This window comes from Ursus arctos, unplaced genomic scaffold (assembly GCF_023065955.2).
Source record: "Ursus arctos isolate Adak ecotype North America unplaced genomic scaffold, UrsArc2.0 scaffold_10, whole genome shotgun sequence".
NCBI classification, from domain to species: domain Eukaryota; kingdom Metazoa; phylum Chordata; class Mammalia; order Carnivora; family Ursidae; genus Ursus; species Ursus arctos.
Window position 1 is genome coordinate 17,731,309 of NW_026622764.1, and position 25,076 is coordinate 17,756,384.

A 25,076-nucleotide genomic window follows, 5' to 3' on the forward strand; every position below is an offset into this window, starting at 1 on the left:
GGAGACAGAGAATCCCAAGAAGGCTCCATGCCCAGCGCAGAGCCAGATGCCGGGCTCAATCTCATGACGCAGAGATCATGACTTGTACTGAAATCCAGAGTCGGATGCTTAACCAACTGAGCCACCGAGATTCCCCCAGGTGTGATTAACATTTAAAACAGACTTCAACTAGAGCAGATTACCTCCATGGTGTGGGTGGGCCCTGTCCAATCAGTTAAAGACCTTAAGAGAAAAACTGAGGTCTCCAGAAGAGGAAGGAATTCTAGTTCCCAATGGCTTTTGGACTCAAGGCTAAGATACCAGCTTCTTCGGAATCTCCAGCCAGTTGGCCTGCCCTACAGATCTAAGACTTGCCAGCCTCCACCACTACACAAGCCAATTCCTTAAAATTTGTTTTTCTGTACAGATGATAGAAGATAGACGGATAGATACGTAGATAGATACTATTGATACCATTCGTTCTATCTCTCTGGAGAATCCAAATTAATACAACTAATACGTTACTCTATGCCATCACATAAAAATCCCACTCACTGCAGATTTCATTGACACCATGGCTCCTGCCCAGCAGAGCATCACTTCTTACCTCTGAAGAACCATGTATCCCAACTGAGATGTGTGACTTTAAATTAGATGCCAATGACTCATTCCAAACCAATAGTATCAAACATTTTTTACTGCTTTGCATTACTCCTTATATTTAAATATTCCATGCTAACTAAAAGAAGATATTCATTTTGCTTGATACAAAACAATTTAAATGTATCATCCAAAATGCTATTGATTTAATGATCCAATATACCTAAAAATGCCTAGATTTTGTCTAATAATCCAAAAAGGGACCAATATTTCATCCAATACATAACTGTTATTTCATATTTAATTCATATAAAATTTATATGAATATGTTTACATCATCACATCATGTATTACCGACATATATTACCCTACTAACAGCAGAGTCTTCCATTTACATGAAAGGAAGGCTGTCTTGCTGTCAGAACTGTATAGAATGGGGGAAAGAAATGTGTAACAATTTACTAGTTCAGGTTAAAGATTGGCTGACACTGATAGAGGAAATTCAAAAATTATATTGTATTTCTTAAGGTGGAAAAATGGAATACCATTTTTCTCATTATAATAACATGGGATGTCATAAAAAAAATTGTAAGCACCACCTTGAAGTATGTAAGTACAAAATTTTCTTACTGCATTTCCCCTTCTCCCAGCCATTCTTTAGAGTTCTGTACTGTATAGGTTGGACTGACATTTAGGCAACCAAACTTGAGATTCGTTTCCTTCATGATTGTAAGACTCTTGGATTACTTATCCAATATCGAAAAGATTTATATCTTGAACTCACTGTGGCTGTCATTACAGATAAAACTGATAAGAGACAGAACCTTGTAGGCAGGTCATACAAACAAATACTCAAAAAATTTTGCATTCGTCTATTTCCCCAGGAAAACAAAACAACAACAAAAAATCTTAAAACATTTCCTCATTTCAGTCTAGTTAGGAGAAAATGAAATCTTCAGAACAACGAAATAAATAATTATATTAATCAGGCACGTCACAACATAAAGGTCAATATTCTTCAAATGTTACATTCATTAACATGCAAGTAGGTTCAAATCAGATTTTGGAAACCCATTTCAACAATATCTAACAAAGCTTACATATTTGCCTTGAGGAATAATACATCAGAAAATAAGGATTTTGTTGGTTGGGCAATAAAATGTGCTGATAACTGATGAGATGTTCTAATAAAATTTATGAGACTATACTGGAGTCTATTTAAGAGGAAAGTATTATGAATAAGTGGCTGTTCTCTTTCATCTCTCTTCTGGCATTTTATTTTAAAATATAATAAATCACTCGCTGATGAATTTATATGCTCTGTTGTGGAAATATAGGACTAGACTAAGAAAAACTATGTATCCTCTTTATAGTTTAGCAAACTTACACCTATCTGACGGAAGAAGGAAGAGTTTCTCGCATGTAAGCTCAATATGAAAATGAAGGGTAAATAAAGAACTGCTCTGGCGAAAATAGGTATAGGCATCCTGGAGGCCTTTTAGACGGCTGCTGTTTTGCAATAACACAATCTGGAAGTCACACGTCTACGGAACTGTGATGAAATCCATAACCCCAAAGAGATAACAACTTCTGTGCCAAACAGATGGGAAAAGGTCCTTTAGGTTTCCACTTCAGTAAACTTTTACCTTGCTATCTTTTTTCTTTTTTTTTTTTTTTTTAAATCTTCCTCTACACACAATCCCTGATGGAAACTCGTTAACGAGTTAAAAATAGTTCCTATGTACTGTGGAGGTCTGGCAAGAAGCCGGGTAGAGACCTGGTGATGGCTGACGTTCAATCTCATTTTGCTCGAGGGATTCTTCACTATATGTATTTCCTTTGGGAATTCCAATGGTTGGAAAGAAATGGCCAGAAATGGAACAGCCTTAAAACTGTCATGTCACCCAAAGGGTCTGGTGTGTGACATACTGAAGTTTAGTATGTCTCCGAAGGTTGATTTCCAGTCACCTGATAGTTCATTAATGATCAACCATAAGATGCTACAGCCAGTGACTGAATATTCCCAAACTACCGCTTAGGAGCAAAATACTTGTATTTTTTCTTTACTGTGCTTTTTCTTTGTACCTTAACTTTTAGTGATCCCTTAAAAAACTGATATGTTGTGTGGGTACAAGTCAGACAATAATTCTCCACAGTTAGAGTATTTGATTAACTTCCTATTAAGACATATATTCTTTACTTACAACCTCGATGAAATTATCATATAAAATATTAAATAATATCATTAAAATATTAATAAGGGACTATCTCATATTCCCAAACTAAGATCCCTAATATTAATTTTTACTGACTCATAAACTAAACCCCATACATTGTTTTCTAGATGAAAGTCTTCTGATCCATAGGAGAACTCATTTAATGGAGAGAGAAGTTCAATCCAATAGGGTTTCATTTCTACTGAAGTAAATGAGTATACAGTGTTTAATAAGATTTATTAGTTGTTGAATGCTTACTATGTGAGAGCTAGGACTCTAAATTGTTAATGTGAATTAACATTTAATTCTCAAACCAAAATTGTCAGCCGCATTTTGAAAATAGCATAACTGATACAATTAGTGGTTAATGGATGTGCCTGGATTCACTTTACCAGTAAGTGGCTAATCTTTACTGAGAACCTTGGTAGCCTGGCTCCTGAGCCTAACATTTGTAACCTCTGTGCTTCAAGGGCTTTCGGAATGAATGGCTGGTATAACGAACAAAGGAGGGTTTCATACTAAATGGGAAGGACACGCCCATGAAGCTCAAATGAAAGAGTGTTGAGAAGGAAAGAGATAATCTGAAAGGTTACCCACAAATGGAAATAATGCAATTAACAGGCCACCAAACTTGAGGCATTTCTTTCGAGACTGTATTTGCTCCCATTCTTTCCTGCTTCCAAGTCTGCTGATTAAAATTCCATCCAACCTTGAAGATTATGCAAACTATTCACACTTGTAATTGTTTGTTCCATGTTCATATTCTCTATATCCTAATCTAATGAGGGATAGTTCATGTCTGTCTTGCCCATTACTGTGTCCCCCGTGTCTACAACACTGTGACAGAGTAGCTACTTGACAATGTAATTTTTTATGTCTTCTCATTTTTGTATCTGTTTTTGTTTGTTTTGTTTTGTTTTAAAGATTTATTTATTTATTTATTTATTTGACAGCTAGTGAGAGAGGGAACACAAGCAGGGGGAGTGGGAGAGGAAGAAGCAGGCTCCCAGCAGAGAAGGCTGATGTGGGGCTCGATCCCAGAACATCGGGATCACGCCCTGAGCCGAAGGCAGACGCTTAATGACTGCGCCACCCAGGCGCCCCTGTATCTCTATGTTTTATTATAGATTTTCAAACATATAAAAATACAGAGAATAAGCAGCCCTGTACCCATAATACAGATCCCACGATTATCCACACACAGAAAACCTTGTTTTATATATTGCATGACCCTCTTCTCTCTATTCACTGAATTATTTTAAAAGCAAATCCTAGACATAGTCTAATCTCATCCATAAATATTTTAAAGGAGTTATTTTAAATGAATGAAAAAATGGAGACCCATATCACATACTACCTCTTTTATTAAATACTTTTTGAATCCCCTCGATCAAATGAGATTTCCACCCCTTATTTGAAAGCCTGTGGGATTTTGGTCGCCCTTACTTCACAGCATCTGTTCTGCTGTGTACATATTGTGAACATGGTCTTTACTTGTTTTTAGATTCTAAGCCCCTCAGACATGGGGACAATGTCTTACTTTTGCATATCATTCAAAGTCTATTGCAGTGTTTTGAACATAGAATCTAGTTTTCTGTCTCCTACACATTAGTTACAAATGCACGCAAAAGGATGCTAAAATAGCCCTCTTTCTGTTTCCATTTCAGCCAACAGCAAGACAATCGATGGGATTCCAAACTCAGGTGCTAGATACAAAAAGCAGATGACTAAAAACTGTTTTCAGCTCCTCATCTTCATTTCTACCTTAATTGTATAAAAGGATTGAGGTTGAACCGGCCAAAGGAGAGAATTTCTTTCAAGAAACTTGTTGGACAGTTGTGGCATTTTCCCATTCATTCACCTTAAGTGAGAGAGGCTTTAGAGATCATTGGGACTCTGAAAGATTAAAAAGACTGGTAAGTAGATCTATGCCTATGAACAGCAGCCCCGGCTTCCGAGGAAGTTCCCCACCTAGCAGCAGGGTAACGAGAGGCAGCTACACTGGGGATAGGCTGTACTCCCACCAAAAGCTAGAGACAGAAGCAAAGTTTCTATGGTCTAAAGAAGACCATGTTGGAGAAAAAGACCCCATCCAAAGATCTCGGCAGAGAAACATCAGAGGTTTACCATCAGAGGAAGAAAAATAGGGACAAGGCATTGTCTTGAGCCCGTAAAGCCTTAGAATATCAGCTTTTCACACCTGTCAATCTAGGACTCACTAATGAGATACAAAATTATCAGTCAAAAAGAGCATTCCCTTCTCTTATCCCTTCTCTCTCACTTCTGTCCCATCAGCCCTTAAGCTCCAAACACGGGGAAGTTGGAAACAATGCTTGAAGGTCAAGGAGAACACGAGCTTGCCCTGCCACAAGCACCTCCTAGACTGACTCAGTACCCAACTGGGGAATGGGGAGAAGTGACCACTTTGAGTTTTGATTACTAAGTTGGTCTAGACCTTTTTGCTACAGAATTTAGACTTTTTATGGGACTGAATTTAATTACTAAATTTATCCTTGTTATGGGACTAATAACAATAAAAAGTCCTTTAGACACCACAGTGTCCAAAGGCTTTTGAGAATTGGCCATGATTTCATTCTAGTGACAAGGTAGAAAGGAGCCTTCTGAGTGGATTTCATGAAGCAGTTCCCACACTCACCAAAGTCCAACTCTCTGAATATAGTGATTACATGCTTAAACAGGAGACAAGAGGCTACTAAGCCAAGTAAGCCAGTGAAGAGAGATTCAGGAGAAACATCTCAGTTCAGAAGATAGGATGACATGCAATTATTACCAAATTAATGGAGCATTTTTAGAAAAGAACAAAATGTGTATACTGACCTGTGAAAAATGGATATTCTCCTAGGTTTTAACACTAATTAGGAATGTCAGGACTTGGAGCAAAGTTGATAAAAAGTCCATCCCCTTTGCTACCATCTATGTCATTTTCTATAGAACCAAACTATACCAGGCACCATTTAAAGTAAAATTGTTTGCCAAGAGAGTGTAAGAGAGTGTAAGGCAGAGAGAGATTGTACAAGCCGACACATCAGCTATACCCGCTTTTGTCCTGTTGGACTAAAATGTGTATTCTACAATGGGATGAATTGGACAGTCCCTTATAATATACCTAAAACCATACTTTTTTATTTCTCTCACAAAAGAGCAGCAATATTTCAGTTCATAATGTACTGAGGATTATTAACTCAGGCTTTTGACCTTGGGCAGGTCTTGGCACTTTTATCCACCCCCAACTCAGATGCCTCATCTGTGATAAAGACAATCACACCTCATATGTCTCCAGCCCAGAACACACAAGCTTCTTAGAGTTCTTTAGACTCTGGTTTCCCAAAAATATCTATGGAAATGCACACAATGAGACATGCATGATTTTAAGATTAAGTCAGAAAACAAACAGACCAACATCCAGAGTCAGCGATAGGCAGAAACTCTTATGACTCATCTTCTCTCTTCTCATCTTTCCGCGCTCAGTTTTGAACCCACACATTACCCACCAAAGTGTTATCACCAAGCCACCTCCCCAACCCCCAAATCTCTCAGTTCTCAATAACAATGATAAAAATTCCTGTTCCTCAGAGCCTCTCATCTTTAAAAAAATACTGATAGGCATTCAATGATACTAATCATTCTTAACCTGTCAGGTAATACAGGAGTTCTGTTATGAAAGAAATTGCAGTAGATAAGAAGAGAGAAGATATATGACACATAAACGCAAGAAGTATTAGAGGTGTCACAGTGGAGTTAGAGGTTACGAAAGAACACAAATGAGGGGACTTGTTCCGTGAGGACTCAAGATTGAAGTGGGAGTTTGGCAAAGCTGTGTGTACAGTTGCATGGAGAAAATGAGGTAGCTGAAAGCCATTCCAGTAGTAGTGGGAAACTCAGAGCCCACAGTAGACTGCGGCAATGGGGTCAGGGTGGGGATGTCTCCTAACCACATCACTTAAGCCTCTGAATTCTGAACCACATCAGATGGGCCAGAGATATGATGATGATGATGATGATTATGAAGGCGTACTTCAACAAGATTAGAAACCTGACTGAATACATCGAAATTTCAAGGGGGGGAAAGAAATACAAAACAGACTGTTGTTTAAGTCACGAAGAACATACTGGCTTTGCACAAGCAACGTAGGAAGAGCAACTAATTGCTACATTAATGAAAATCAGAACAATCCTGAGACCTGACTGCTTTGTAGTCCCCAACATTTGGAAACTACGCCAGGTGTTTAAAACAAAAAAAAGATAAATAAAATACAGTTGAATGCAGCAAGGTCAGGAAGAAGAAGAAAGACTGAAGATGAGTAGCTTTTCAGATAGATAATGTAAGGGGGGAAAATGAGGTTACAAGATATTATATGTACACTTCAATTAAAAATAAAAAAATTTTAAAGTTTTTAAAGAAACGTATGAACTAAGGAGGCACGTACAAGGATCTGCTAGTGACTTTATATCACAAAATAAATACACAGATACATTGGGATCTCTCTCTCTCTCTCTCTCTCTCTATATATATATATATATCTCCAGGAAAAATATCATTGTCTGGAAATCTGATAATAGATAAGTATAAAGTCTCAGAGACTTCTCGGGTTTTATATTTTTATCTGATTTTTAAAAATTCAATTATTTTTTGTTGGAAGGGGCCCCTTATCATAAGAGTTTGAAAGGAAAACACTGACTTATGAAAGAAGCATTAAGGAACAATAACTCAAGACGAAGTAGAAATCATGTGGATTATTAATTGTACTAGGACACCGCACAGCTACTGGCCAGTCTGAGAGCTGTTGTGCAGGTCATAAATTCCCGGAGACTGAGGGAGAGTAACTGAATTAACCATCTATTAATCAGAAAGGAAGAGGAAGCCCTGGTAATTAAGTAGCTGTCACCTGCACATCAATACTTGGAAAGCCCAAGTGCAAACCATCAAACAATCAATTTGTAATCACAGAAAACTGAGAACAGAGCTCTGACAACGGAAAGACTGACACAACACGCCTTTCGGAGAACAATTTTGTTTTATGATGGAGCGACGGGAGGGGCAGATAAGAGGGACTTCGAGAGGGACAGAGACTGCATGGAATTCATTTTATTTTTATTTTATTTTATTTTTTTTTTATGGAATTCATCTTAAATCAGAAACTCTTTGAGCTGTTGATCCCAATGTGGCAGCAGAGTCAATGGCATGCATGCAGTCTCTAAAATCATTTGAATTAAAATATTTTTTGTTTTGCAAATTTAACACTCCTTATATACTACAGATACTTGAGATATCTTCAGCTACAATCACAAAGGAATTCCACCTCTTTTGATGAGCACAAAGGTGATTTCACCCAATTTTATAGGACTGTCATAATATTGCAACAATCAGTATGGCTCTCCTATCCTTTGAGACAGCACGTCTATGCACATAAATAATCTTATCAATCACCTTCTAAAAAATGCCTCCAGGAGAAGTCTTGCCAAAATAATCACTTTGCTCTTATAATGAATGATAGACTCAGTCTTGGCCACCAATTTATCCTATTGATGTGTTTGGCATAATTTCTCTAGGATGAATCCAATGAGTATTATAACCCACGGTAAGAAAGGAAAAATTGCTATCACCCCCAAATGCAGTATACATTCACTTGATACTCACTCCTTCAAAATTTGATGGCATTATTTATCTCGACTAGGTGCAGATCTCTGAAATGAGTGTTTTATTTGAGGACCTTAGTGCTTTTACACAGTGATCACTGCCATGCTTCCTTTTTTCTTTAGGAGAAAGTACCTAATAATTCAAGATTACAACATTCATCAGGACTTGACTTTATATTGAAGCCTTCTTAGACAAATTCACTAGTTCAGTATTTAACCATATCCATTAATGCTTTGGCAAAACTGTATCACAAAATTACTGCAAAAATCCAAGTTAGCTAGATATTGTATGTAAAAATAGCACTTTCACTTCAAAAAAGCATTTTAAAAAGAAAACATGTAACAGCCCATAATTCTAACATCACTGCAACATCTGTTCTACTTAAACATAAATAAATACAATGCAAATTTAAAAAGGCCCCTAATACTTCTTAAGTATATAAGCAGTTTCCATGTAACTGTCCAGAAATATTCTATGCAGAGCCAGTATTGCTATTTTTTATTTATTCAGATCTGCTGGTAAAATATGTACTATCCTAGTTTTAACTATTTTTAATTTAATAATTATCTGAAATTATTCCACACTAGCAGATAAAAATGTGCACAATTTTTGACAAACACATAATATTCCATGGTGAAGACACCATAATTAACCAGATATGATAGATATTTAGATTTTAGCACTGACTTTGCATTGAAAGAAAAAAAAATCCTCTTGTATATTTATCTCAAGAATTGGCTAAGCCACAAATAAAAATACAATTTAAATAATATATATATATTTTTAAAAGTCAAGCACACATGAGAGTTTTCTCCAAATAAAATAGAAAAGAGATACCACTCAATCAGCTTGCTTTGGAGCATGAGGGAGTCAAGCTTTGGGAGAATTAAATGAGATAATGCTTCCAAAACCTTGGCTGACTGTCAGAAAATAATCAGGGCTGAAAAAATGTTCATTTTAGAAGTTGCCTGGAGATGGCGCTAGAGAGCCAGCATGTGAGACTTGTCTGCCCCCAGGAGAGCCAAGAGGGGTGGACTTGGGTAGTGGACCCATGAGATTGGGATGGACCTCAAGAAATATTCTCAAGGATAGGAAAATGGCACTTGAGGTGATGAGGCAGAAGGGGTGTCTGAGAGAAGAACAAGGCAAAGTGTAAGCTGTTCTCAGCAGAGCAGAGTCGAACAGCACACTTGGAAGTGGCTGACAGCAGGCTGGGTGGTACGGCAAAGGGGAGAATAAGCCGGAAGCCAATGAGAATAATGAGAATCCCTCATTTTCTTTATCAGAAATGTGGATGCTTTGTATAGAGAATTCTTGCTAAAGATGAGCTTTTTTTATTCCTAAACCATGAATGAAGACTTAAGAAATATACGACATAGAAGAAAATATATTCGTTGAGTTGAAAACACTATCCCTCTAAAAAGTTTTCCCAAATCATTGATTTCCCCAACAGCATTTCCTGTTATACAAACTCCAGACCAAACAGTTGAGAGGAGTGGGACAAGCTGACGCTAAGGTTCTTGTAGCTCTAGAATGAGATGATATAACGTAATGTAATATAGCACATATTTTTATATAATATACTAAATCTTTCATTAGTCACCATGGGATTCTCATTAGCTCTTGTAGAAAAATCATTAATACACAAAAAAGTTCAATTCCAGCTTGAACAAGGTGAAAACAGAAAGCAGAAGTCAAAGTATAATTTAATTATTAAAGTAGCAGAACTTTCATTGACATGGAGACTATAAGAACTCAAAGTTCTAGGCATACTGAGTGCTCTCAATAAAGGCAAGAAAGATAAATTTAGAAAATACAGTCTAACATCCAAAGAACATAATGAAAAAAGGACACTAGCCATGTCAGCCAAATATTTTATTTAAATTTAATTATGTTCCTGTCTTTAATAATTTTTTTCTGTAAAATCTAAGAATCTCTATGAGATACTCAGATATAAACTACAAAATAATCACTTAAATGTATCAGGAAATAAGCTTTAACTATAATAAACATGATCACACAGAAATATGTAAAGAGTTTTCATTATTTACATTTATTTAATGGGAGTATATGTTTGCTATGATAAAGTTAATTTGCTAATGGTTTCTTCTTTTTGCTAATGATATTTTAAGTGAATTCATCACTCTTATGGTAACTAAACCACCTATCTTCATGTGGAGTGGGCATGTTTGTAAATCAAGAAAGCTTAACACCCCACCCTCTCTCTTTTTGCAGATTGTTCAAAATAAAATACACTAAAACATCCAAGTTCAAATGCCACCCAAGCCTACATTCTATAACAATCCCCATTGGAAAATCAAAAGACCAATTCCCAGCCAGTTATTATTGACCACTGTTATATATCATGGAGGGAGAATTTAAGACTTTCTCAAGCTCAGAAGATTATGTCAGCGTACAATCAGTTATAGGAAGAGAAGGAAAAGAAAATGTCAAAGAAATTCTAGGAAAGGAGGGAAAAAATGGTAAAAAAATTTCACTCCTGAGCTTGAAAACAATTGACAACAGACAAATAAATATTGCTTCAAACAGACACATGTGTCCAAAGCCCCACTCTACCACAGATACACACACACACACACACACACACACACACACACACAAGACAATTGGAGGATGGACATATTAACACAGCTGAGACTCGTATTTCTCTATCAATGAATCTTTGCACAGGTATTCACATTTCACTGAATTTCTTCACTTTCTAAAACTCATAAAGTTAAATGAGAAAAATAAGATACTTGATAAACAAGACAGATTGGACAGAAGGTAAATAATACTTATCGAAAAAGCGGATTGTTGGTAGGTCTGAGATAGGTAGAAAGGAAGCGAGAATGTTCAAACACCACAGAAATGCTATCACATTTCTAAAATGTCAAAAAGGATCAAATCTATTTCTAACAAACTAAAGAGACGAAATTGATGTGTACTCTAACCTGTGGGGTAAAGTTAAAACTGAAGTGGTCCATTCAAGACCTGGGAAAAGAAACCAAGGATGAAAGGAGCCATCATATTTTCACAGACACATAAAATACCTGTTTACTATATCTTCTCCATTCCAGCACGGCAGCCCATCAGCAGCGGCTAATTCATTAACGCAAAGCTCATCAGCCAGGCCTCCATAGAACGACCTGTACAGTCGAAGGCTGTTGATAAATTCTCTGAATGGGAAAACAAAGAAAACAATTAAAACCAAAAATCCATAATAAATGCCAATATAAATGGCATAATTTGTTATGCATGGTATATAGAATGCAATTTTTTTTATTTTCACTGCTTATTTTTTATATATTCTCAATACTTTTCTAACAAGACAAATACTATACTTTTTTAAAAAAAGAATGCTAGTATTCAAATTTACTCTTTCGAATCCGAGTTTTCACAGGGTATGATTTTTATATAACTCAAGTCCAAAAAGCTGTGAAGAGTACACACTCACACACACACATACGCACACATACACACACACACACCCCCCACTTAATGTAGTATCCCTAAATTTAGCTGTGCCATCTAAATCACAGTAATACTAACTACTTACTTTTCTGGACAGAAATGTCAGAGGCTTTTAACAAGCTAATCAATTGCTTACTGATTAGAAGTTTATTAAACTTGGATGGTTTTCCTATTTGGGTCTTCTCTTTGGTATATGACAACATAAAATAATATGTCCTCACTGATGTGGGAAACAGAGGCAGAAGAAAAATTATTAAATGTCCTTACTACCTTCCGCTCACTGACAAGTCCTCCAAACAGGCAGAGTAACATTCCTCTAGTGACTCAACTGCCTCGATGCTAATACTTTGCTAAGGGCAACAGGCAACCTTAGCCCAACCCCCAGGATCCTGTAAGTCTACTTGAACATATAAAAATTCCTTTGGAAACTTCCTTTATCTCTACCCCCCCTAAGATACATGTTGGCAATCATCCCCCAAGCATATGATATATATCTGAAGTGTCTCATGACTCAGATTTTATTAGACGGTAATAAATGACCTTTTCCCAACAACAGCTAGCCCCCTCAAGCTCCTGGAAACCTTGCTTCCAAAATTCCTTAGAGTCTTACGCTATCCCTAACCCCTCCCAACTTGAAAGTATATAATGGGCCACTCCTCATGACCCCAGTGCAGCTCTTTCTGCCCAAGGGTCCTGTCCCCATGCTTTAATAAAACCACCTTTTGCAACAAAGATGTCTCAAGAATTCTTTCTTGGTCACCAGCTTTGAACCCTAACGTCTTTCCTACATCATTCACTAAATATGAAAAAACCCAAAAATGTAACATGTTTCAAAAGCATGAAAATAAAAGTTGTTGGAAGGAATATTATTTAATACATTGACTGTTTTTTTTCCTCTCATACTACATCTCTTTCCTCCATTAATTATAGGAAGGGAAAATTCAACAACAACAACAAAAAAGTAGTTTGCTTTTTAATTTAAAAAGCCAAAACTTTCAAGTTTTAAAATCAAAGCTCTGAGGTCCCAAGAACCTGAATTTTAGCATTTCAAAAAACCAAGTCCTAAAAACTATACTTCTGAACTTTTTTAACATAAACCAATGTTTTGGACAATGAAATGAAAAGCCACTAGCTTAATACAGAAGAGATGTCCTCTGGACTAGAATACAGGGACAGGAGAAGGAAAGCAAACCAGAAATCCATAGGTTGGGTAGTTAAAATGCAGCAATTATAAAATTGCATCCCCCACTGATATTTTAAAAATAATTTCTTTAAAAATTAGATCAAAGAGGAGGGGTGGCTCAGAGCAATTTTTAAAAAATTAAACCTGAATTTGATAGCACCGAGGCTCAACTCTATAATTTTTAAAATTCCCTCTCTTAGTGGTTTTCAAATAACTCTTCGTGGAAATGGCTGGAGCTGTAAGTAACTACCAATCTATAGGAAGGATAAATGTCATTTTCGAATATGTAACATCTGAAATCAGATAGATCAGAAGTTCCCACAGCAAATGTTTGGTGAGTATGTAACCAAATTTTTAGCAAAGCTTGATCAGACATTTAATAACAACATGACTGCAGGAAGTACAAACCTCATTTCTAATGCTTATACTCAATCCCCCAAAAAAGTATGCTGTATTTTCTCACAAGCATAGTAACCACTCATTTATATTTATTTATACTTTTTTTCTTAAGGGGAGGGGCAGAGGGAGAGGGAGAGAAAGAATCTTAAGCAGGCTCCACGCCCAGCACAGTGCCCAATGCCGGGCTTAATCTTAAGCCCCTGAGATCATGACCTGAGCTGAAATCAAGAGTCAGATGCTTAACCGATAGGGGCACCCAGGCGCCCCTACACCTATTTATACTTTAAGTTGATTTTCTCTAATAGAAAATAAGTCCCCCCTCCCACCCTATGAGGGCCATATTCCTACTAACTGGAATGCATGAACAAATATCAATTCTCATGTTGCAGCTACTAAAACATAATGGATGAAGTCAACTGATTCTTTCCTAGAGGGGTGGGGTTTAATAAATGGAAAGATATGTGACTCCTGTCCTGAATTCCGTTTACTATAAATGATTACCTGTTTGGAATCAAAGAGTCTTCTACAGATGAAGAGGCATGGCACAAATGACTGGAATGTTGAGATCTCCAAACTGATGGGATAAAACTAAAACGATATTTCTTATGGACCCCAAACCTCCTCCTCCAGTCTTGGTGAATGGTGCCTTCACAACCAATAGATCATACTGGGAAAAGCTTTACATCTTTCTTGGCTAGTCCTCTTTCCCAATGCTACTCTCATTGCCTTAGTTGAAGCCCTTATCATCTCTCTGGAATGACTGCACTAGAGTGGCATACCTCTAATCTCTTCCTTAACAATCACCTCTCATCCTCCAAGAAATCCACCTCCTAAAATTCAAATCTGATATCCCCCAGTCTATGTCACTCACATGCTTAAAGCCATCAATGGCTCTCTCTTCTCTACAGCATAAAATCCAAATTTCTCAGAAAGGCATATAAGGCACCGTCTCACCTCCATTTCAGCAACCCAAGCCATACTTTAGGCTTCCACAAGTGAGAGACTTGCTGTTCCCCAAACACATCTTCATGCCTTTGCATGCGTTCCCTCTGAAAGCATCATATCCTAGAAGATTTCCACTCACTCTATAAAGCAACAGCTATCAGTTACTTGTCCCAAACTACTAAACACTATTGAGTATCAAGCTCTGTGTTGACACTATAGCCAAACAAGGCAGTCCCTACCTTCTAAGAAAGTACTTTCTAGTGAAAATCCACAATAATAACACAGTGTTAATGGTGCCACCTTTGAGGACAGAGACGGAATCAGGAAATGTGTACAAACAAGATACTACTTCATTGTTTCATGCAAAAACAAAAAACAAAAACACAAGCAAACAACAACAAACAAAAAACAATAAGCAAACGTAAAGAGGAAGGAGAATATTGTGTGTGCAGTTTAGCAAGTTGGGAGTGGACTTATGGGAATTATAGTTAAAAGGTAGGAAGAGGCCAGTTTGTAATCAGCCTTATTGATCATCAAAAAACCGTTTCAGTTTTATTCAGAAGGCAGTGGGAGCTATTAAAAGTTTTTCAGCAAGCAAGTGATGGCCTCATGACAGTATTGTGGAATTAGGTAGAAAGTCAGTGAGGTCACTTAGCAGGGTATAACCAAGACTCAGGGGGAAGAAATATGAGGATGAGAAAAAAAACACCTGTCAGTGAGCATCATGAAAAGTGTTAGATTTGAAAGACATTAGGAATCTAGAACTGACAGTAAAAGTAAAAGTTTTAATATAACTCCTAATTGTCTTTCTCAACCCCCCTGAGGTGACTGAGGGGATGATTATCCCAGTGCTATTCACTGAGAGAAGAAATAAAGGAAGGAAGATAGAACTCTTTCAATGTCCCACACTATGCTTAGGATTGCTCCTCTCCTGCTCAATATTTTCATCTTTCCGTGGCGCATATCACTGTCTATTCTAGCATGTCATGTACTTACTATATTTTATTATTTCTTATCTGTTTCCTACTCTAGAATAAAAGATTCAGGCAGACAGGGACTTTTTTTTTTTTTTTTTTTTTTTTGCTCACCTATAGAGATCTTAAAACAGTTGTGAAGGCATACAGTAAGCTCGATTATTAGTAATTAAATTAATAAATGACAACACTAATAATTAAGTCTACTCTCAACATGTTCAGTTTGTGATTTCTTTGGAATGTACAGAAAGAGAAATCAAGTACAATGCTACTTTCAGACCTACTATGTGCAATACCATCTGGGGATCTTGCCAAAATGCAGACTCAATTCAATAGTTCTGGGGGGGAGCCCAAGATTCCACATTTCAATGAAGCACTCAGATGCGGCTGAAGCTACTGGTACAAGAACCATGAATACCATGGATATTTGCTGTTGGATGTGTAACCTTGGAATCAGGGGACTGGGCGTGTGATGTGAGAGTCATTATCTCTGGGGGTGGTGACCAAAGTCATGAAGGTGGATGAAATCTATCAGGCAAATAACAGGTAGTAAGAAAAAGTCAAAGGAACTCAGAAGTACATTGAGCAAAGAGAGAAAATCTTCAATGGTAAGAGCTGTGAACATTAAAGAAAAAGGGAATTTGAACCTATTCCCCACTGTGTAAAATGCCATTACGAGAAGTTACTTAAAATAATGAAAATGTCCTTTATATGTGGTCCCTCAAAAATGCATATGTTGAGACAAGGCCTTCAAAAGTTAAATAGATTTAAATGAGGTCATATGGATAGAGCCTAATTCGAGAAGACTGGTGTCCTAATAATAAGAAGAGATGGTAGGGGTGCATGCACACAGAGGAGAGGCCATGTGAGGACACAGGGGGAAGGTAGCCATCTGCAAGCCAAAGACAGAAACCTCCCGAGAAACCAAACCTGCCAACATCTTGATCTTGGACTTCAAACTTCCAGAACTGTGAGAAAATTGATGTCTGTTATTTAAGCCACCTGGTCTGTGGTATTTTGTTATGGCAGCCCTAGCAAACTAATACAAAAATGAAAGCATTTGAAATAGAGTAATGGTCTTCATTTTTGCAGTATGATGAGTACTAAAGAGAGAGTGAGAAACTAAGAGTAGAGCCCCAAAGATGAACATTAAGAGAGTTTTGTGTGTGTGTGTGTCTGTCTGAATATACAAGAGACTTGAAAATATTTGTGTATGAAAGGGAAGGACATAGGAAGGGGTTGTCCTTCATCAGCTTGTTCCCGAATATCCCAATTCTCTACATTCCAGGCACAAAGCCACTCTGACTAGCTTTAGTATGTGACTTACTCTAGGTTCTAGTGAATGTACACAGGAGTAAGGTATGTTCCCTCCAAGCTTAAGCTTTAAGAACCAGTGTGGTTTTGTCAGCTTCTGTTTGCCTCTCCCCTGATGACTGGCAATGTGTCACAGGGAGGCTGCCTGGTCACTCTAAGGCTTAAAACTAGGGCAAGTTGAGCAGCGCCCCCTCCTGGTCTAAAATGTGAACAGGCTAAAATGTGAAGAAAAATGCTTTGAACCAATGTTAGGTTGGGGTTGTTTGGTACCATATCATAATTCAGTCTTTCTTAACTGATAAAAAGATAAAAAAAGAAAATTAAAAATTGATATATCACCAATTCTGAAGAGAGAGTAAGAATTACTGAAAAGAGAGTGATTAACTTTGGAGCAAATTCTCTAAGACTAAAATGACTGAAGAAAGTCTGTGAAAGTTAAGATAAAGTTTTGGTTTGTGAAGACAGAAATTTGAGGGGAGATCCTGCTTCAGAACTTTGTAGTCTTTGTGTGGAGGTTTTTAGGTCACAGGAATTAAGAGTAGTGTTTGTTGCAAGAAGCGGTTGCATTGGAGGGCCAAGGGATCTACATTGGATATAGAAAAAAATTGAATTAGGAAATGAAGGAGATAAACCACCAGTAGCTATCATGAGGTAAAAAAAAAATTTATCTACTGCCACAGAGCCAATCAATGTCGGTCCTATTACAAGAATCCATACTTCAGTGCCCAGGTCAATGCTTGGCCTACTACACGCCATCATGCCTCCTTTTCAAGTTTTACATGAAATGTCTCAATGAATAAAATATTATATTCTTTGGATGATTCAAAATTCAACTTGCTGGAAGGGTGACTATATCCATGCAATTACTTTTCTATAGTTGTGAGAGTCTTTCCAGTTAAAACTAAGAGCATAATAAGTGTAGGGAGATGGTAAAAGTTCCAGCTAATTATCCTTGAGGAGCTATGTTACATATGTCAGTTGTTCACCTTAGTCTTCAGACATCTTACTTAGTCTTGACAGTAACAGATAATATTTTTTAAATATTTAAAATATTTTTACAAACAGAAAAACGTTCTTTGTCAGAATATTTATTCAAAGCCTATATGTCAAGGCCATACACAAATTAATACTTCCTCGTTTGGGCCTGCAACAGTTTAACAAATGATATCCCTGTCTAGTTTTGCCCTCCTGTCTTCCTTTCACTGCATGTCCCTTTTTTTTTTTTTAAAGATTTTATTTATTTATTTGACAGAGAGAGAGAGATAGCCAACGAGAGAGGGAACACAAGCAGGGGGAGTGAGAGAAGAGGAAGCAGGCTCCCAGCGAAGGAGCCTGATGCGGGGCTCGATCCCAGAATGCCCGGATCATGCCCAGAGCCGAAGGCAGACGCTTAACAACTGAGCCACCCAGGCGCCCCTGCATGTCCCATGTTGTAACCGGAATTGGCTTTAGAAATGAGCCCAACATTTCACCATTTTAAAACCCTAACGATTCAGATAAAATGTCTTACCATCGCACATAATCTCTCCACTCTCCACCCCTTAGTCTCCTATGACAGGCCCTCTTCCCTCCACTCACACACCCCAGCCAAAACTGCACACTTATACTCACATAGCAGAAGAGATTTCCATATTTACGGGATAAGATTCTGAGTTTAGCACATGCAGTTTCCTCTACCCCTACATGGCCTTTTCCACCATCACTCTCCCAAACTTCTGCCCGTCCTTCAAGATCCAGCTTAAAGCTTATCTGCCTTCTACGTCCTCGTCTGACCAGCGTGTGCGGTTTTGTTGCTCCTCCTTGTTTCTCACACAACACTTGGCATCTGTTTTGCAGCCCTGGCTAGCTGATATCATAATCCTTGTGTTTGCATGTCTGCCTCACTGGTTACAGGGCCTGTTTAATAAAGGCAAGAGCCATGTCTTCTTTAAATCCCCAGGGTTTGGGTCACAGTTTGGTACCCAACAGGCCCTCCACAAATCCCCCCTGGAATTCGTCCCCCATGCGGTCTTAGTTTTTAATCGTGCCAGAATTAGAAGTTTCTAAAAGAAAGGCATTTTTAAAATGATAACAATAATTGAAATTCCTTGAAGGATACAGTTGACTTGGGACCCTTGAAATTAGAGGACTCATTCCTAGATTGTGGAGAAACAGACCTTCCTCACGTGCTGCATTAGAAAGTGAAGAACTCAAAGGAGCAGGACCACAAGCTGTACCAGACAGACAGGCTCAAGTTAGAGTCCATATATAAGTGCTGCTGAAATTAATACGTGGGGACACAATAATATTTAGTCACTCTGCTCTGTAAGATGGTTATCATAATTAATACCTCACAGACTGTTACAAAAACAGTTAGAGCCTGAGACCATCTGTTCTGGTGACTCTCTGTCCTAACTGCACACTGTCATCGCCATGGAAACATTTAAACTATACACCTAGAATTCTCCCTCATTCCGATGTATTGGTCTGGAGTGGGACCTGGGCATACGAGCGTTTCTGAAAGCTTCCTATAAGATCCACATGTGTGGCCAGGGTTGAGGACCCGTGATTTAGTCTAATTCTCTTCTTTTGAAACTAAGGAAAAACCAAAATCAGAGAAGGTAAGAACATGTGAAAAGCAAGGGAGTTATTTAGGCAGGAATTTATTCGTAGCCAGCCTTGACATCTTTGTTTCACTAATTAACTAACTAAATAATTCATTAATAAACATGCCATCTTAGCCATGTCAGGCTGATACTGAATAGCTGATATATCAAAAGCTGAATGAATCTTTATATAGAAGAACATTTCCATCTGTTTAAAAAATTTTATGGAAATTATCACACTGTTAAAAGAACACGATTAGTAGATTGTTAGGCCAGAAAACACGTATATCACTTCTTTCTGCCAAAATCTACGCTTAGAAGGCAGTATGTTTAAACAGGATTTCTCTGTGTATTTCTACCAGTCTGAAAGGTCTGGTACAGGACGCAGGGAGCAGGGCAAATTCTGCTCCCTGGCTAATGAGCAGCTTTGTCCACTGTGCTCGCACCCTAAAGAGGAAAAAGGCTGTAGCACAATTGATCATTCATAGCTTGCAGCCTTGTTTGCCCTGAGCTTCCTAAAGGCAAGGGAGAAACATGGACCAGCATAGTTATTGCTTCATTGCTTCCCATGCCCTTGGGGCCAGCAGTGCCAGAAAGGGCTCCTGATGCATCCCGTGGTAAAAAAAAAAAAAAAAAAAAAAAAAAAGGAAAGGAAAGGAAAGGAAAGGCAACTCACCCTGAAGTGTCATTTATAGTTTGGCTGACATAGGAATGCCCAGTTACTACTATCCCACTGAGCAATGCTCCTGATTGGTTGGACCACTGTAATTGACTTTAGTCATTTTTAATGATAAAAATAACATAGCTTTTCATAAACAGTGCAATAAATAAAAGACACACGAAGAACAAGTTAGTATCTGTGCCTCCACAGTGTGTCCCCCCCTCCTTTCTGAGGAAACCCACGGTAGCTGCCTGGTGTGCTTTCTTCAGTTCCTCTCTGTGCACCCTAACAGTAACCAAACACTGACGGACAGAGACAAAGAGAGACGTAGTAGCAATTTGTTTTAACAAAACTGGAACCAAGCTAGGTACACGTATGTGCACTTGGCTTTTCCCACTTGACAATATATCATGAACCCATTTCAGAGGACTAAATCTTGGTCTTACTTTTTTTGATATAGCTGTATAATATTCCATAATCTGAATACAGCAACTGCACCGTAATCTATCAAAATAGTCCATTAACTAATTTACATTTTAATTAATAAGGCTGATATGTTCCTCACACGTCTGGCTTAAAGAGTGGCAACCACATGTTTCAACTTTGCTGATCTCCTAGGGAGTTGTTTTCACTTAAGCATATGGCCCTGATTTTACATTTGATTTTGCATTTCATTTCATTAGATGTCGCTGAACACAGAGCTATATTCAACAGGCACGCCTCTAGATCTTATATCTTTATCTAGCAGGAATTTGTTTCAATTTTAAAACATTCACAAACTGTCACTTTCTCTCCTTTTTTCCCATTGAACACAATGTGAAAGAGATGATTTCTAATTTTGACCAAAACTAATTATCTGGAAAAGTATTGGAGAAGAATCTTATTTTCAAATGGAACTTTTCTCTGAGGAATGGTTCAGACTACACGCTCCTTTATTTAATGACACGTATTGATTTTTTTTTTTTACCTCTAAAGTCAGTCCACAAATAATACAGAACCCAAATTAAAAGCAGTGCCTCCCATGCTGTTTGAAAATATCTGTCGAACAAAGGTCAAATGTGCAGTTTGCTAGTTAATGGCCTGAGGCAAAGTTAAAGTTAATGTGGCACTAATGAGCAGGCTCAACCCTGTAGAGATGTCTGACCACAGTTGTCAAACAGTAGACATTTAAAATGTCAGTCTTCCGCTCAGCAGAGGAAATCTATAATTACACGTTTCCAGACAAGAACTATTTTCTCTTGCATTTCTGAATCTGTATTTAATAAGCTTATTTTATTCTCAACTAAGTCATTCTATTGGACAAAATATTTTTATAATCTTCGAAATAGAAAAATATTTAGATTACTGTGCTACAGCAATAACAGTTCTTGCTGTTAAATGCTTGGAAGTAATTAAATTTATACAGTCGGATTGGCTAGAGGGAGGACTGAAATCTAGTTTCCTGGCCCCTTTCCACAGACTTGGCGACACATGGAGAGATGGGTGGAAAGGGTGAATATGAATCGGAGAAACGGTGGCACCACTCATCACAAATACAGATGCGCTACAAGCACATTGCACTTGTATTTGCTTAAAAACAACCAAAAAAAAAAAAAAAAACACCTAATTTTCCTAAAAGAGTAACTCATACAGTGTGCTCTCTGAACCCCTCTTGAACCCGCTGTTCATTATAGAGGCTCTGACTAAAGGATCCACACCATTCTCAGGAGAGAAGGATTTTTTTTTTTTCCTAACTAAATGATTCCAGGGTTTTTTTTTTCCCCTCATAGGAAGTCCTCTTGTTCACACGACATGATTTCCCTTCCTTAGAAGATTTACTGTGCTTTCCCAACAAATGGAAGGGGTTAAGATGGGCAGTAGGTTGGGGGGGAGTACCAAGGGAAGAAATGGGAAGAAGAAATGGAAAGGAGCTCTGGAAATAAGCTAATATCCTCAGATACTCTCTGCAGAGGATTCTTTTTGACATGCGCTCTATGTTTAACACTCTGTGGTGGTGATTTTACACTAGTTCTGAGCTGGACATTCATAGCCATCTATGCAATTAGTATAGACACTTCTATTTCTCACTTTTCAGTAATGCTCCAAACCCAACACACTGCCATATAATGTCCCAGTAAAAAAGCACCCTTTCTGAAAGCATCCGCCTTTAAAAAGAGTGATTTAAACCTGATGTCAAAACTAGGTCTTCAAAACTCTCCTCTCATTTTCCCATACTGTAAAAATGTACCTCAAAAAGCACTGACTGTTCTCCATTAAAAAGGACTTTAAACAAAGATCTTAACTCATTTATAAAAATAAACACAAGACCACAGGTCTAATATTTAAACACATTTGAGCATCCAGCCCAAAAGAGATGAGACATCATTTCTCCTACCTCATGATTTTTGTTCATTTTAATAAAAATATGCAATTATTTGTTCAGTTCTACTGGTTTCAGAAAGCATGCTATTGCTTTTTCAACAGAAGAGAAACATCTAGGACATGATTAGGTCAAGACCAATAAGTTCAAATCAAAAGATGTTTGCAAATCTAACGATTCTAGTATACTTTCTTAATACTAAGAATCATTATTGAGTATAGTACCTTGAGATTCAGCATTTTAGGTCACTGTTGAATGTTACTCTTTTGCAGTAAAATATTTTCTATGGTTACTAACATTTTAACTATAAACTCCATGACTTAGAGAATATGAGAACATATTCTGACAACATTTTCCTCTCTCAGCATGAGCAGAAAACTAATAAAAAAACCTTTCCCTTTAATAGTCTGCCAATAAATGGGCTTCTTCCTCATTCCTTCTTCTGGGTTTTTATTATTTTTTTTTTCATTTTGTGATTTTAATCCTATACTCCTGGTCACTGCTATCCACCAACTTATCTGATTGACAGACAATATACTTCTGGTACAAATTGTTCTTGCTTACATCTTCAGTTACCATATGTCTCTCAGTGCAGATACTTGCGTTCCTGAACTCTGATGGGCTTTAGGGTCAGAAAATCTAAAATTAAAAGGGTTCAGAGAAAATGAATTATTTTTGTCTTCAATTTTATTCCTATTATTCTGGTAATTCTCATTTTTTCTAGAAAGAAATTGCTCTTGAATGTTACATGTAACCCAGGTTTTAGTTTGGGTGGCACAGAATATTACTGACCAAAGCTGAGTGATGTATAAAATTACCGTTGCTCAAGTATGACACCTAAAATATTGTTCATGTGATGGGAATTATAATCATACTTCCTTCCCTCACGACCATTCATACAGCTGTTTGTTTATATAAGGCTTAGCTTACATTGGAAAATGTAGACAAAGCAGATACAATGAAGATTATAAATCCTTTGAGTTTACTTAATTTGTGGGACTCCGAAGTCACAGTGTGCATGTCTAATGGGATTCTTGCTGAAGACAGTGAAACCGACACAGCCAAGGAAGCACCTTAGACCTGCTGATCTTCAAAGTCATCAAACAGAATGAAGCATATTTTTGAGAAGAAACCTGGATCTGAAAGTCTATAGTAGGGACCCAAATAAAAAAGAATCATCCTGAAACAACCTTTGAACTTTCATTCAGTTGCACTTCCAAGTAAAAGTTTCCACATACAGCCCTGGAGATCATGATATGTCCTGGAAATGGTTGATACACATTCGTGTCTGGGAGTGCAGATGGAAAACAAAAACAAAAACAAAACAAAATAAAGAAAAAAACAGTGTCTCCATCAAATGATATAATCCACCCCAGAAACACATTTCTCCTATTTTGAGGAACCTGTCATTTCCCTTAAACATGCAATGGGATAAAAATATAGATATCCTGTTCCCCGTTTTCCCATATTATTTACGTGCATCATTTAGACTCTTAGAATGCCATTAACAGATTTAAACTGATGGAACTGGTTTTTGCTGTGCAAAACCAAGTGGAAGAAAGTGCATGGTACTCTTGCTAGAGACTGAGCACCGCAATGCTTCTACATACAATTACATGGGCTACTCTAGTAAAAGAAATAAGCCTCACTTATCATCCTGATTTAGGCTGCACAGATTCTGCTAAAAATTCTGAAATCGTTTTCATACACTCCTACAAAAATCATCAATTTCAGTATTACATGACTTTAAATCTTTCTTACCTCTCCAAAAATTGAGTGGAAAAAAAAAAAAAAGGAAGCTGAATTGGAAGGGTTTTTTTTTTTTTTTAACTCTGCCTATGTTTACCGACTTTCCAGATGAAAAAGGATAGAAGATTCACTTTTTTGTAAGGAGGAAAAAAAAAAAAAGAAAACATATTCTCAGGTATATTAGCCAGGGAGAATTTCACTCACAGTTTGGTTTTCTTAGTTGGGGGATATGTTGAGCCATATCAATGGGATAACCCTACAGTCACAATTCTAAACGCTACTGAAAAGCTTCTAGCTCATTTGGCAAAGCTGCTACTGGGAAATGGGTTTTTGGAGAATCCGTTTGGAAAAAAATGGTTGAATTGGAAGGTCATTCTTCCTATGGCTAAGAAAAAATATGTGTATTTTTTTATTCTTCTTGTAGTGAGAAATTTGAGGAGACTTATTTCTACTCACACTGTCTTAATGTTGAGAGCCTCAATATTACCGATGTTGCAAATTAACTTGAGGACCAAAGCATTGTGGGCCATCAGTGTAACTTTCAAGAGCTTAGAATAAATCTCACACTCCTTGATATAAAACTACCGTCATCTGAGCAAACAAGTTACAAGAGTTCTAACTGCAGCCAGTGATGGCTACACAAATCTGCTTTCTATAATTTTCAAGACTTGCTGCCATCTCGACAAAGAGAGTATCTGTTAGATACCAAACGTGTACACATAGCCACGTCCAAGACCAACCACAGTTTCCACTTCTAGTCCATACCTTTCAGTACAAATACTGCTCAATGTTAGCTTAATCATTCCTTGTTTGGATTTTGTTTCAGGTATGTCATGAAATAGTCACTAATTCTCCATGAACATCTAGAAAGTAAGAGCAAATCTCATTTTTCAAGGCCTTATTTTTAATATAAGTTTTAGCTGGAGCAAACTGCTTTTCAATATAACAAAATTTTGCCTGTATTTGTTTATGAACTTTC

At 37.4% G+C, this 25,076-nt stretch overlaps 1 protein-coding gene across 1 annotated transcript in view; it reads right to left on the reverse strand.

The window, feature by feature from the left end:
• Positions 1–25,076, reverse strand: part of GPC5 (glypican 5) — a 655,903-nt gene that overhangs the window by 313,188 nt on the left and 317,639 nt on the right. The window contains exon 5 of the mRNA XM_057307720.1: positions 11,508–11,633. Within this exon, the coding sequence (XP_057163703.1) occupies positions 11,508–11,633 (126 nt within the window). The remainder of the gene's footprint in view (positions 1–11,507; positions 11,634–25,076) is intronic.